We start from the raw sequence: 13,909 nt of genomic DNA, 5'->3' as shown, positions 1-13,909 counted from the left end.
TATTTATTGAAACAATGTAATTATAATTGATAGTATTTTAAAACAATTAATATTTTAAAAATCTCTAAATTTCCCATCTAAATACATCCTAAATATTAAATTTTGAGTCTTGAAATCTAAAATTTAAACATTAAATTGTAAATTTTAAATCCTAAATCCTAAATCCTCGATTCAAACGCTAAAACTTAATACCAAACTTTGTATTCTAAAATCTTAACTTTAAATCTTTAAAAAGGTAAAAAAAAACCCACAACATGGTGTAATTGAATTATTAAAAATATTATATAAGGTAAATTTATACAACTAAGTATAATTGAATAGAAGTGTAATTATTAGAGTAATAATTATTAAAGTAGTAATTACACTCTCTTATAATTACAAGAAATTATATTATCTAGGTATATTTAACTGACAAAATGTAATTACAATATAATTACACTTGTCTCATATTTGATAGCACAAAATTACCATTATACCATTATATAATTTAAATTAAAAAAATATTAATTACTATAATATAATTTCTTACGAATAATTTTGTTTTTATTATTCATATGGGACTATGCTTCTAATATAAATTTTATAAAAAAAATTAGATTTAAATGTTTGAAAATTATATGAGTGTTTGGAAAGTTATTTTATAATTACTTTAATTTTTAACCTTTTAAAAATTAAAAATTATAATTTGATGTTTTAATTACACTTAACGAGATTTATCAATTACGATGATTAACCGAATACCTTACAGCTATATAATTATAAATAATTACATTTAAATTTAATAATTTAATTATTTTGAAAAGAAAAAAAATAATTTACATAAAAATACGATAGCAAACATGGTGGAAGATTATAAAGTAAACACAACTCTTTACTGTAAATATAAAACTATAAACTCAGGCACCGATGGCTTGACCGAATTACAACGTGACAACTGATCTGTAACCTCAATTATTCTTTTTCTCTGTTCAACTCTGTAATCTCAATTATTCATTTTTATTCATATTATAAGACAAGCTTAATGGACCCTACATTGTTTTTGCCCTTAATTTTGTACTTTATACCGTACCTCCCCTCTTTCCCTTCATTTTCCAAACAAATTCCCCCTCCGCCCCTCTCTTATATATACCCCTAACCCTCACCAGTATCTGCATCCATCCTCAAGAAATCAAGAAGCAAAATTCAGAAAAAAGAAGAAGAAAGAAGCCCTTTCTTCCTCTCTTTTAGTCACTCAATTTTCCGTAGTATTCTTTTGCATGGCAGTGAGGTTATTGTCACATGAGTTGTCTGACTTGTGTCTTGGCAAGCCAGCGCTGAGGTCACTTTCTGTAACATCTACCATTGCTGAGGCTCTTGAGGTCTTGAAAACCTCGGATGATAACTTCGTTAGTGTGTGGAGTTGCGATCATAAGGCTAAAACCAGTTCAGGGTTTGAGTCGGCTGCTGGTTTTTGCGACAATTATGATGATGATGATTGTAGATGTGTAGGCAAAGTTTGTATGGTGGATGTGATTTGTTATCTTTGCAAAGATGAAAACTTGGTGTCACCTTCTGTTGCTTTGAAGGAACCTGTTTCAGTGCTTTTGCCTAAGATTCCTGGCCTTGTTTTGCATGTGGAACCGTCTTGCAGGTACTGATAATTGACATGTTTCGATTCTTCTTGTTTCTGGATTTTCTTCACTTCTTTCAATGTTTATGGCTATATGGGTTTTTTTTCTTTTTTCTTTTTCTTTTTTTTACGTTTTCCCAGTTTTTGTTTTATCTTTGGGGCTGTCAATTGATGGAATCCAATTCATTTCAAGTGATTAATCATAATTATTTCTCTTTTTGTTTTCAGCTTGTTAGAAGCAATAGATCTTATACTTGAAGGAGCTCAAAACCTTGTGGTGCCAATCAAAACCAAGCTCAGCAACAAGAGAAAACAGCACCAGAAGCCATCACCGACGGTCACTGTCCACAAAGGCCGTGAATTCTGCTGGTTAACTCAAGAAGATGTGATTAGATTCCTACTCAGCTCAATTGGCCTCTTTTCACCTGTCCCTGCTTTCTCCATCGACACTCTTGGCATCATCAGCTCTGAAATCCTCACCATTGAGTACCACTCCCCTGCTTCTGCAGCCATAGGAGCCATTTCTCGAACCCTTGTGGACCAAACTTCAGTGGCTGTGGTTGACAGTGAAGGCTGTTTGATTGGAGAAATTTCTCCCTTCACCTTGGCCTGCTGCGACGAGACGGTGGCAGCAGCCGTCAAGACCTTGTCCTCCGGGGATCTAATGGCCTACATCGACTGCGGAGGTCCACCGGAAGACCTTGTTCGGGTCGTTTCATCAAGGTTGAAGGAGAGAAACTTGAATGGAATGCTTGAACATTTCAGTATGTCAATGTCATATGGTGGATTCTCATCATCGTCATCTGATGAAGAATCCATGGCAGCCTCACCATTGCCAAGATCCGGAAGATATAGTAGGTCAATGAGTTATTCAGCCAGGATGGTGAGAAGAGCTGAGGCAATTGTGTGCCATCCCAAGAGTTCATTAGTTGCAGTGATGATCCAAGCCATTTCTCATAGAGTTAACTATGTTTGGGTTATAGAAGATGATTGTAGTTTGGTCGGAATTGTCACATTTTCTGACATGTTAAAAGTTTTCAGGGAACATTTGGAAACCATAGCTTAACAAAAAATGATGAGAAAAGCTTTTGTTTAAAACTTTTGCTAATCATCTGCTACACTCCAAAGAACCAATCCCTTAATTTAAAAGTTTGGCAAAAGATTTTCACCTTTAATTTCATGAATCTGTTTAAAGATTCTTCCCATTATTTATGTTTGAAAGGTAGTCCTATGAAATAAAAAACCAGAAAAGTTGAAAAAAGACGGCTCAAGATCTTACCTGCTGTCATAAAAAAGCGTGTATAAATGTATCAATGGACCCAAAGAGCCAATTCTTCATATTTTCTTACAACTTTACAGCTATGAAATAAACACCTTAGGGGAGCAGCTCAAAAGTGATAAAATAGGGCCCAAATGTGAAACTCTTCAGTCTTCACCGTGTCTTCCAACTATCAGATAGACCAGAGTTATGAATGATCTTTCTTTCTAATCTATGTCTGATAAATCCTGCTTAAAAAGAACAAAAAAAGAAGTGGAATTCAAGCCTATTTATTGTCCCATGTTATACAGTTTCCTGTTCTCTAAGCAGACAAAAGATTAGGTTAAATAAGGACTACAAAAATGGTGGGAAGAAAATGATAGTACCCATATCTTGTGAAATCTAGTCTCATCAATCTAGCTGGTGGGTTTTTTCTTTTCTTTTTTTTGGAAGAAAATATATTAATGTGATGAAAAGGATGGATAACCAAAATATCTACGCAAAGATCAAACCAACCCCTTCTAGGCTTTTTCTAGCGTTTGTTTTGGTTCATGCAAAGCCAATTTTGAGGTCACCGAAGTGGAATTTTATATTCAACCTGGTTTCATGCAAAGCTCATGGTATTTTTATAATAATTACCGATGGAAGTATATCAAGAACAGTTGGTATGTGCTTTGTTCTCTCGCTGGAAAACTGCTCACATTTTTATGTTGGCAGCACACCATTGACGCTCGTTCCCGAGCCAGAAACAATTATGATCCTATTGTCACACGTGTTTGAAGAGTTATTTCATAGCTTTCTTTAATGATGATTTGAAACTATGATCAAGGTCAAATTTGTCACAGAATTCCACCATTTGTCATGACTTTAGTTATAATCACTTATTTGATGTTCAATGTTTATAATTATTTAATTTTTAATTTTTTTTAATCTTGAACTTGTATTTTTTATTATCAAATCACTCCGGAATAAAGTGACTATATTTGAGCAGTGGGTATCAATAACCATAAAACTAGAGCAACGAAAGAGAAAGAGATGAATTGAATCCTTAAGACTTCATTTAAACTGCAAAGTGGTTTTCCTAGACTTAGAATGAAAAGGGAAAATACATGCAGAGAGTAAAGTGAAAGCCGAAAGGTTATGAAAATAAAAAATGAATCGAAGAAAGAAAATGAGAGGCGGCAGCAGGAAAATGAAACGTGAAGCGATAAAATTAAGAGGTTTCGGCTAACACTAGTTGGGCTTACTAAATGAGCTATAAATTAGAAGTCCAAAATATAGTTGGGCTTATTAAAGTATTTTTAATTATAATTATTATTTTATATTATCAAACTGATTAAATCAAGGATTGAATCGAGAATCGAGAATCAATTGTCTGGCTCTTCAACTACTAACCCATTTTAAAAAATATTAGATATTTGGGCCAGAATATAAATTGGAATTCCAAACGAAACGATTGCTATAAGAAACAATGCATTCCTAACAATTCTAATCGGAATGTCCAAAGGCAATTAATACAAATGCATGACGATCAATGAATAAAGATGACGCTTCATGTAACAGTTCATTTTCAGTGAAATAATAATAGTGGTTTTGGGACCACAAATTTCAGGTCGAAAGAAAATTTATTTTAATATTATTTTATAGCCTATAGTATGATAAAAATATCGTATAAAAATTTTGTTAAGAAATTTTACCGTTTATATGTCTAATATAATAAAAAGGACTAAATTGCATAAAGTGAAAAAATTAAATTCTAATAACTGAAGGTATTAAATAGCTATGGAATTTTAAATTGGAGGTCCTTATATAGTAAATAGACCATTTAGAGTAGTTAGTGGATAAAAATGATTATTCATCCTTGGAAATTTAATAAATTATTAAAGTTAACTTTGGAAAAAGAAATGATAAAAGATGATAAATAAATAAAATAATCTAATATCATCATCTTTTACCAAATAAAATAAAATAAAAAAGATGGAAACCCTAGCCATGAAAGCTTGAAGTCAGCAACCTTATTTTTACTTTTAGGTGTGTATTTTTGTCCCGTTTTTAATAATTTTTATGTTTTCGAGATTGTAATAGCTTAATCTAACTATCTCAGGGATTAATTTGCAAAACCGTTAAAGTATTAAGATTTTTCCATGGATGAGTATGCTTAAATTTTGAAGTTTTATAATAGAAAATGAAAGGTTGCTGTTAGATAAACAACTTTTGTAAAGATAATTTTGATGAAATTATCAATTAGGGACAAAATTGAAAAGATGATAAATTTATGGTAAAATTTTGAATTTTGTGAAATACATGGGCTACTATTAATATGTATAAAAATCAGCTAAGCTTGAATAAGAATTAAATTGTATGAATTTCATTTTTTGAGTCTAGAGACTAAATTGTAATAAATAAAAAGTATAATGACAAAATAGTAATTTTTCCAAAAATATGTGTTGGACTGAATTAAATATGAATTATATTGAATTAAGTCAAATTCATTCGTATAGATCTAGATAGACTAGTAAGGAGTTAGATCGAGACAAAGGAAAAGTAACGGATTAGTAGCCTTCGTATCTACATACACTAGTCGAGGTAAGTTCGTGTAACTAAATGGTACATTTACATGTTTTAAAATTGAATATTATTGTGTGTGATTTGTACAATTGCCATGTATAATTACCGATCACATATCCGATAATTTCTGAGTCCAGTTTGAACATTAAAAATTCGGAGGATACAAATGATATGTCATTAGGGTTATCGTTTTGGTTGTAGTCCTGCATGTGTTGCGGACACACCACAACTCTCATGAGCTTCCCGATATACAGCTCGCATGAGCTTCTCGTTATATAGCTTGGAAGAGCTTCTCGTTTACATGCTCATATGAGCATACATGTACATGAATTGACTGATTACAATTTTGTACACTTCGTGTGTACTACCCATGTATCCAACGATATTTTAAACGGTTCAATGGGCAATGTTCTGTTATGAGACAAAATGAGTTCGGTACAAACTATTATCGGTATATACATGGAAATGATATTACTTGATATATTGAAACATGATTCGGTTGATACATGTATGCGGAACTTGCTTAATGACTATGTTCATCCATGATTATGAGCTATTATATGTGTTTACATGGCTAATATGTTGAGGTTATGTGTTTAGACTTTTTAGCCAAATTGATTTGAATATATCTTGTATGCATACCTTAAATGTGATTAAATGGTAAGTTAAATTCTATGTTATTCGAACTTACTAAGCTTAAAAGCTTACTCTGTGTTATTTTTCCATGTTTTATAGTAATTCAGAAGCTCATTTGGGTTGGAAGTTGGTCGGAGCTGAATCACACTATTTGTAACGACCCATATTTCACGGTCACCGAAAATGTAACACCCCCTACCCGTATTCATTGCAGGAATAGGGTACGAGGCATTACCGGAGTTTACTGAACATTTTCAGATAATTTTGAGTCATTTATTATTCATATTTTGAAATAATCATAACGTCTCTCTATTGGGCCCTCGAAGCCCAAAACATACATTAGAAATCAACTGGAATAAAATCGAGATCATAAAAATTTTTTTTGCAAAATCTTAAATTATATTTTCATCTAAGTACTTACCATTTCAATGCTCTTTATAATTAAACATGTTACCATTCAATCAATAGCTTGGCACTTGTCTAAGCGTCAAACAACAACATTGTTAGTATACTTGCACATATTTCATATAAATTCAACATTGATATACCTATTTTCTCAACATATCACACTTGAGTTTAATAATAGTCTCAACTTACATAATTTCCTTGTATCAACATATCAAAGATAATTATATATGTACATGTCACAAAATATATTATTCTCTTACTGTTTCTTCATAAGCATATATCATTCATTTCGTTATATCAATAATTCATGCACCATCATTTCCTTATATCTTGTATATATTTATTTCGGTAATAGTTCGTATTAAACTTAACATAAATTAAATTCCATGTACCTATACTTATTTCATTTATCTATCTTCTTAATTATTTCATACAACTATTTTGTACATATATTTCCATATGACCAATTCCTGTAAACATTTCACACAACCATTTCATATAACCATTCCATCTGATACATATTACCTGAATATCGATTGTTCAATAGATATCTTGGCGTTTCTCTTCCTCGATCTTATTTATCTTCGACATGATGTCATAGTATCTTTCAACTATGGTTTTACTCGTTTTCTGTCATGTTGCCATGGTATCTTTCAACCATGGTCTTATTCATTTTTATGTCATGTTGCCATGGTATCTTTCAACTATGGTCTTACTCATTTCATGTCAGGTTGCCATGGTATCTTTCAACCATGGTCTTATTCATTTCATATCACGTTGCCATGGTATCTTTCAACCATGGTCTTACACATTTCATATCAGGTTGCCATGGTATCTTTCAACCATGGTCTTACACATTCCATATCAGAGAGCACACTCCCGCGAACCTCATCCTTACAGTGGGATTACCAGTCCAGGCTAAACCCTTGTAATATAAATTCATAGAGTATTGTCGGGATTACCAGTCCAAGCTAAATCCCCTGCAACGACAATTACTCTAATGAGCTTGGATCTGAATTACCAGTCCAGGCTAAATTTAAACCCTAATTCGGATTACCCGTCCGGGCTAAATCCATTTTCCACATATTCTTCGGGAGGGCTATATTAGGATAGGATCACCCGTCCGGGCTAGATCCTTTTTACCGTCAATTCCCTTTCAGAGATCCATCGAAATTTCCTTCCATTTAACCGGGATTTTTTCCCCTTTTTTTTCAAATATATCAATGTTTCATAAATTTCCATATAATGAACATTCAAATCATATTCATATAAAAAATATGCATTTCAAGCATTTAAGAATATAATTCAAGGTACACAAACTTACTTGGCGAAATTGCAGAAATATCAAGATTAAGGGGCATTTTGGTAATTTACCATTTTCCCAATTTTCACCCGATCTTAAATTGAAAATTTCATTCAATTTATTAATTTAGATAATAAAAAAATTCATTCCCTTCAATTTGGTCATTTTGACATTTTTACAAAATTACCCCCTGAAGTTTTACTTTTATTCAATTTAGTCCTTAAGCCTAAAACATGCAAATTAGCCATGCTAGCTGGATATTCATATATATTTTCCTCCTCCTCCTCTCCATTCCACATCCTTAATGTATATAACACACTTGTAAGTAACATTATCTATAATCTTTATTATTTACTTTTATAAATATTCAAGCTGTCCATCTGTGTCATAATCACTAAATTATTTATATCTGGAGCTATATAACTCCAAATTAAGATCCGATAATTTTCCCTGAAACTAGACTCATATATCTTCTTACCATAAAATTTTAAAAATTTTTGGTTTAGTCAATAAGTACAGTTTATTCTTTAAATTTACCCCTTTTCTGCTGTCTAACAGTTCCGACTCTTCTTCACTAAAAATTAATTATATCCTCGTACAAGATTCAAATGATGTTTTCGTTTGTTTCTATGGAAAATAGGCTCATTATGGATTCTAAACATATAAATTTAAGCCCCTAATCATTTTTCACCAATTTTTTTATGATTTTCCAAAGTCAAAACAGGGGGACCCGAAATCATTCTGACCTTGTCTCATAAAATTTATTATATCTCATGATTCACAATTCCATTGCTTACATCGTTTCTTTTATAAGAAACTAGACTCAATAAGCTTTAATTTCATATTTTATTCATACTCTAATTCAATTTATAAAATTTTTGGTGATTTTTCAAAGTTACACTACTGCTACTGTCCAAAACAGCTTTAGTGAAAAATGTTGATTTCCATTTTGCCCCAAATTTTATAGTTTATACAATTCAGTCCTTGCTAAATTAACCCCTCAATTGAGCTAAATTTTCTTAATTAATAATTTAGTCTATCATTTTAAACTTCTTCATAACCCCTAAAAATCATAACTTTAGCATTAGACATTAATTCCAAACTCTTTCTTAATTAGGTCCTAAAATGAATTTCCATCAATTTTACTTGATAAAATCATCATATACCAAAATTAAAGCTTAAATTATATGATTATTCATCATATTATTTCAGCACTCATCCATAAAAACTTTAAAAATTAGCCATGGAATCAAAAACTAATGAAATAGTAAGTTGGACCCAATTGTAAAATTCCAAAAACATAGAAATTTCAAGGAGAAAGCAAGAATTAAACTTACATGAAGCTAGAGCATGAAAACCAGCTTGAACCCCCTTCAATGGCTGTTTTTAAGCTGATGAATATGAAGAGAAATGAAGAGAATTCTAGATATTCTAATTTAGTCCCATTTTTATTTAGCTAATTTTGGCAATTTTCCAATTTTGCCCTTATTTCACCCATTTCCTGATTTTTCTCAGCTATTGCCGCCCAAAATATCTCCTTTGGGCTTATTTTCACTTTAGGTCCTTCCTCATCTGACAATTGAGCTATTTAATCCTTTTAGCAACTTTTACACATTTTCCAATTTAATCCTTTTTATTTAATTGACTGCCCAAACGTCAAAATTTTCTAACGAAATTTTAATACTATCTTATTGACATTCCGTAAATATTTATAAAAATATTTATGGCTCAGTTTATAACATCGAGATCTCGATACCTCTTTTTCTCAATTTCTTGACCAAATAAATCTTTATAAAACACAATTTACTATTCCAAAAATCTTTTAAAAACTACATTTGGCTCGTAAATATTAAATAATATAACCTACAAGTTCATTTGTCGGATTTGATGGTCTTGGACCACTATTTTCGACATCATTGAAATTCAGGCTATTACAGAAAAAATGAATTTAGGGCCTTCGTCTTAGGAAAACGAGTCCATAAATATTTATTAAAAATATTTACGAAGTTAGTTATGGGTTGAATTAGATTTTGATTAGATGAACTTAGTTTAATTAGAAGTAATTATTAAAAAGGACTAATTGAATAGAGCGTAAAAAAATAATTTTAAAATAGAGAAAAATGACAAGGGACGAAATTAGTATTTAAACCAAATTAGTGACATGTGTAAGATAAAGAATAAATAAATGTGTATTTAAATTATTAGTACAAATGTATGTTATATATATTTACTTATTTATTAAGTAAAAGATATTTACTTATTATTATTATTATTATTATTATTATTATTATTATTATTATTATATTTTATCTATTAATTGAGATAATAAAAAATGTATGATGTGGGATTAATACATGTGTACATGTGTGTATGAATACACATGTAGTATTTTTATTTGTATTAATTAGATATTTTATTAATTATTAATTTAGTAAATGATAATAATAATAAACAAATCATAAAAAAAATAGAATAGAAAAGTTACAGAGAAAGTCACGAAAACTAGGGAAAGAAAGAAGAAAAGAAGAGAAAAAGGAGAAATTAGGATTTGAAAGCTTAGAAGTTAAATTGGTAAGTCAATTAAGTCTATTTCTTTGTGATTTTGATGTTTTTGGAGTCTTAGAGTAAAGTACTCTTGAATTTGTGTGGAAATATTGAAAGTTGATAGACTTTTGAGTAAGGTTTATGTTGAATAAATGATGAAATTAGGGATCAAATTGATAGAATTGTTGATTAAAATTGATTAAAGGACTAATTTGTAAACTAGTCTATAAGTTTTGAATTTTAGGGGTTAAATTAAGAAGAAATTCGAAATTATGGAAAAATGGTGAAAATTTGATAGTTATATTGAAGTTTTGATGGAAATTGAATAAGAAAATGATGTGAATTGTAAAAAGGAAGAAAATGAAAATGGTTAGGATAAATTAGGGATTTAGGTAAAAGTTGCATGAAAAGTTATTATTTTATATAAAATATGTGTATTATTAATTAATTGTACTTATGCTAATTTTCGTAGCAAACAAGGAAACCGAGACGTCGAACATGAAGGGAAAAGAAAAAGTGATCAAGGAATAGCTCGAGAAAAAAAATATCGGTTTGTATTATCATAATTCAAGTTATTTCTTATTAAATGATTAATTTTAATATATTTGTATGGAATTTGAATGTGAGGTAAATATTGATATTTAAGTTGAATGTGAATTAGATTTATTTGATGAATAAATATATGTATGTGAAATTGAATTGTATGATTGAATTGAGTAATGTTGGTATGCATATGAATTTCAATTGAGAAATATGAGAGAAAATGTGGTTAAAGTGCAATTGATGTGAATTGATTGAAATAGAGGAAGTAATCCGATACCCTATTAACTAGTTGGGCTTAGTGGATATAGTTGGCATGCCATAGGATTGGAAAGGCTCAAGAATACTTCGACTTCGAGTCGATGGGACACTTGGTGTGTCATTATTGCTTCGGATAGATTCGATGAGGCGTTGGTCGCCACTTTGCTTCGGCTTAGCTGATGAGACGTTGGTCGTCACTTATTTGCTTCGAACTATCCGATGATGTGTTGGTCGCTATTCTGGTGTGTTTGGTTGGATCCGTGTATCCGCCAAAGTCCGAGTCATGTTAATAGGGGAAAATAAGTGAAATAATAAAATCAAATGAATTTGATTAATTGAGCTATTGAATGAAATGCGAAAGTGATATTGAAAGATGGAATGTGAGATGAAATTCGTAAAGAGATTGAAGGTATGAACCAAAGGTTCATGAGGTGTTCATATTTGAAATGTGAATTGAATAATTATATGTGGTTGAGAGATGAATCAAAGGTTCATGAGTTATTTGAAATCTCATTGATGATTTATAGGATCTATCATTGGAAATGATATAATGGAAATATGATAGTTTGGTATGAATTTATATATATGATTTGTATGTATGATTTGCTAATTTATGTATGTTTATGATATTTTATTGTTGTTATAATTTGAATTATGATAATACCACTGAGTATTTCCAATACTCAGCGTACGGTTGTTCCCCATGCGCAGGTTAGGTAAAGTTGAAGTTCAATCAAGCATCCGAGTCAATCCTGACCTCAGCTCAATTTTGGTGATGCATCTATCTTTTAGAAATGCGGCATGTACTAGGTTTGGTGTTTGTCACTTGTAAATGTTTTATATTTTGAATGTAAATGTAGTGCATAATCCTTAAGAAGTAATAAAATGAAAGAATGAAAATTTGTTAAGTTTGAAAGGTTTGATGAATGTTATTTTATCAAGATTTATAAGTAAGGCATGAATTAGGTGTGTTTAGTATGTGAAAATAGATTAAAAATGGTGAAAAATTAGGTTTTCACACGGCCTAGTCACATGGGCGTGTGCCCAGGCCGTGTGGCAAAGTCAGACTTGCCCACAGGTTAGTCCTACAGCCGTGTGAGTAAGTCAGATCTGCCCACGAGCTGGCCTCATGGCCATGGGAGTCCCACGGGCAAGCCACACGGGCATGTCCCAGGCCACAAGGGCGTGTGCCCCTATTTTCAAGGAAAAGTTTCCAAAGTTTCCGGTTTAATCCCAAAACACTTCCTAAGTATATTTTGGGCCTCGTAGGTCCATATTAGGGACTTAAAGGTGGAAGTTGAGAAGTTTTAAATTGAAATATAGATTTATGACTTGGTTTTGGTTGTTTATTAGTGTTTAATTTCGGTAATACTTCGTAACTCTATTCCGGCTACGTGTTGGGGTTAAGGGGTGTTACACTATCCATGGACTCTTTTGGTATTTTCAATAAATTAATTCCGATTATAATGGAATGCATAGGTTATTTTGGCCATTGATTTTGTTGGGACTAGCCATTTAAATGATTTGTGTTGGTATATTTTGATGTATATATATAAGTGGTTTTATCATGTTTGAAGTGTGATTAATATGTGGTTTGAAAATGCATATATGAATTGGGTCAAATAGTTAAATTGAAATACTTGGTTGACATGTCTTTAAATTGTCATTTGAGGTACCTAAGGTACATTGGTTGTATGTGGTAATATGTCATGTTTGAGACATGATTTTGGCTTGTTTTGAATGTCTTGTTGTGGTTTGTAGATGTACAAAAATGTTGAGTTAGGTTGATGACAAATTCAGTGAGAAATGTGACTTGAAAGATGACCAATTTTTATCTACACAGGCGTGTGTCTCAGCTGTGTGTTACACACGACCATGTGACACTGCTGTGTGTCCCCTGTATATTTTAATTTGCACAAGTAAGTATGCTCAAATTGCTCACACGGCCTAGCATACGGACGTATGGTTTGGCGGTGTGACCTAAGTCAGTATACTCACACAGCTTAGCACACAAGCGTGTGGTTTGGCCGTGTGTCCCAAGTCAGTATATTCATATGGGCTGGGACATGGCCGTGCGTCCCTATTATGAATGTCCACACGGTCTGAGACACGGGTGTGTCTCCTAACCGTGTGAGTCACACGGCTTGGCCACACGGCCGTGTATCCTTTGCAACTTTGAAAAATTTTAATATTTTCCGAAAAATTCTTTAAGTACCCGATTTAGTCTCGATTTGTTTCTAACACATATTTTAGGCCTCGAGGGCTCATATAAGGGCCAATATATATGATTTTGATTTATTTCTGATATGAATATAATATGATGTGAAATTTTTGTCTATTTGTTCTGTAAACTCTGGTAATGCTCTGTAACCCTGTTCTGGCGACGGATTCAGGTTAGGGGTGTTACACTTCAAAACTTTATGAAAGCCTTGTCAAATGAATGTAGTTATCATCGCTCATGACAATGACTCAAGTTAAGCCACTTTATAATCTGCCTTTGGTCTAGATGGACAATTGTTATACCCTCATCCTAGACTTTTCTCGCTAGAACAATTGATAATTATAGAAACTTGATAGTGCACAACCTTGCAATGACTTCACCGGAAGAGCTCAGCCTCATGGCCTTGCCTAAAACATTACACTCAACGAGCTTACACAATTTAGAGATTGGCTCTAACATTATCCTAGGCTAACACACACCATCTTGCCACTACAATTTGAGAGAGGAAAACTCAATGGCTAAGACCCACACCAAGCCTCTATCCCCTTATAAATACCCCTT

General features: G+C 31.8%; 1 protein-coding gene and 1 long non-coding RNA gene across 2 annotated transcripts; one reads left to right on the top strand and one right to left on the bottom strand.

The window, feature by feature from the left end:
- The first annotated feature begins 1,091 nt into the window (after window positions 1-1,091).
- LOC107917985 (CBS domain-containing protein CBSX5) lies at window positions 1,092-2,784 on the top strand. Its single transcript, XM_016847449.2, has 2 exons — window positions 1,092-1,630; window positions 1,838-2,784. Exons 1-2 carry the CDS (start codon window positions 1,257-1,259, stop codon window positions 2,673-2,675), a joined length of 1,212 nt encoding a protein of 403 aa, XP_016702938.1. The 5' UTR covers window positions 1,092-1,256; the 3' UTR covers window positions 2,676-2,784.
- On the bottom strand, window positions 1,778-3,849 carry LOC121204879 (uncharacterized). The gene is made up of 2 exons (XR_005900029.1): window positions 2,889-3,849; window positions 1,778-2,502 (listed from the first exon to the last, which is right to left on the bottom strand). It is a non-coding gene; the product is annotated as an uncharacterized lncRNA (long non-coding RNA).
- Between the last annotated feature and the right edge of the window lie 10,060 nt (window positions 3,850-13,909).

Source organism: Gossypium hirsutum, chromosome A01, assembly GCF_007990345.1.
Source record: "Gossypium hirsutum isolate 1008001.06 chromosome A01, Gossypium_hirsutum_v2.1, whole genome shotgun sequence".
NCBI classification, from domain to species: domain Eukaryota; kingdom Viridiplantae; phylum Streptophyta; class Magnoliopsida; order Malvales; family Malvaceae; genus Gossypium; species Gossypium hirsutum.
The sequence above is the reverse complement of the archived record's forward strand: the minus strand, read 5'-3'. Positions and strand labels throughout refer to the sequence as shown.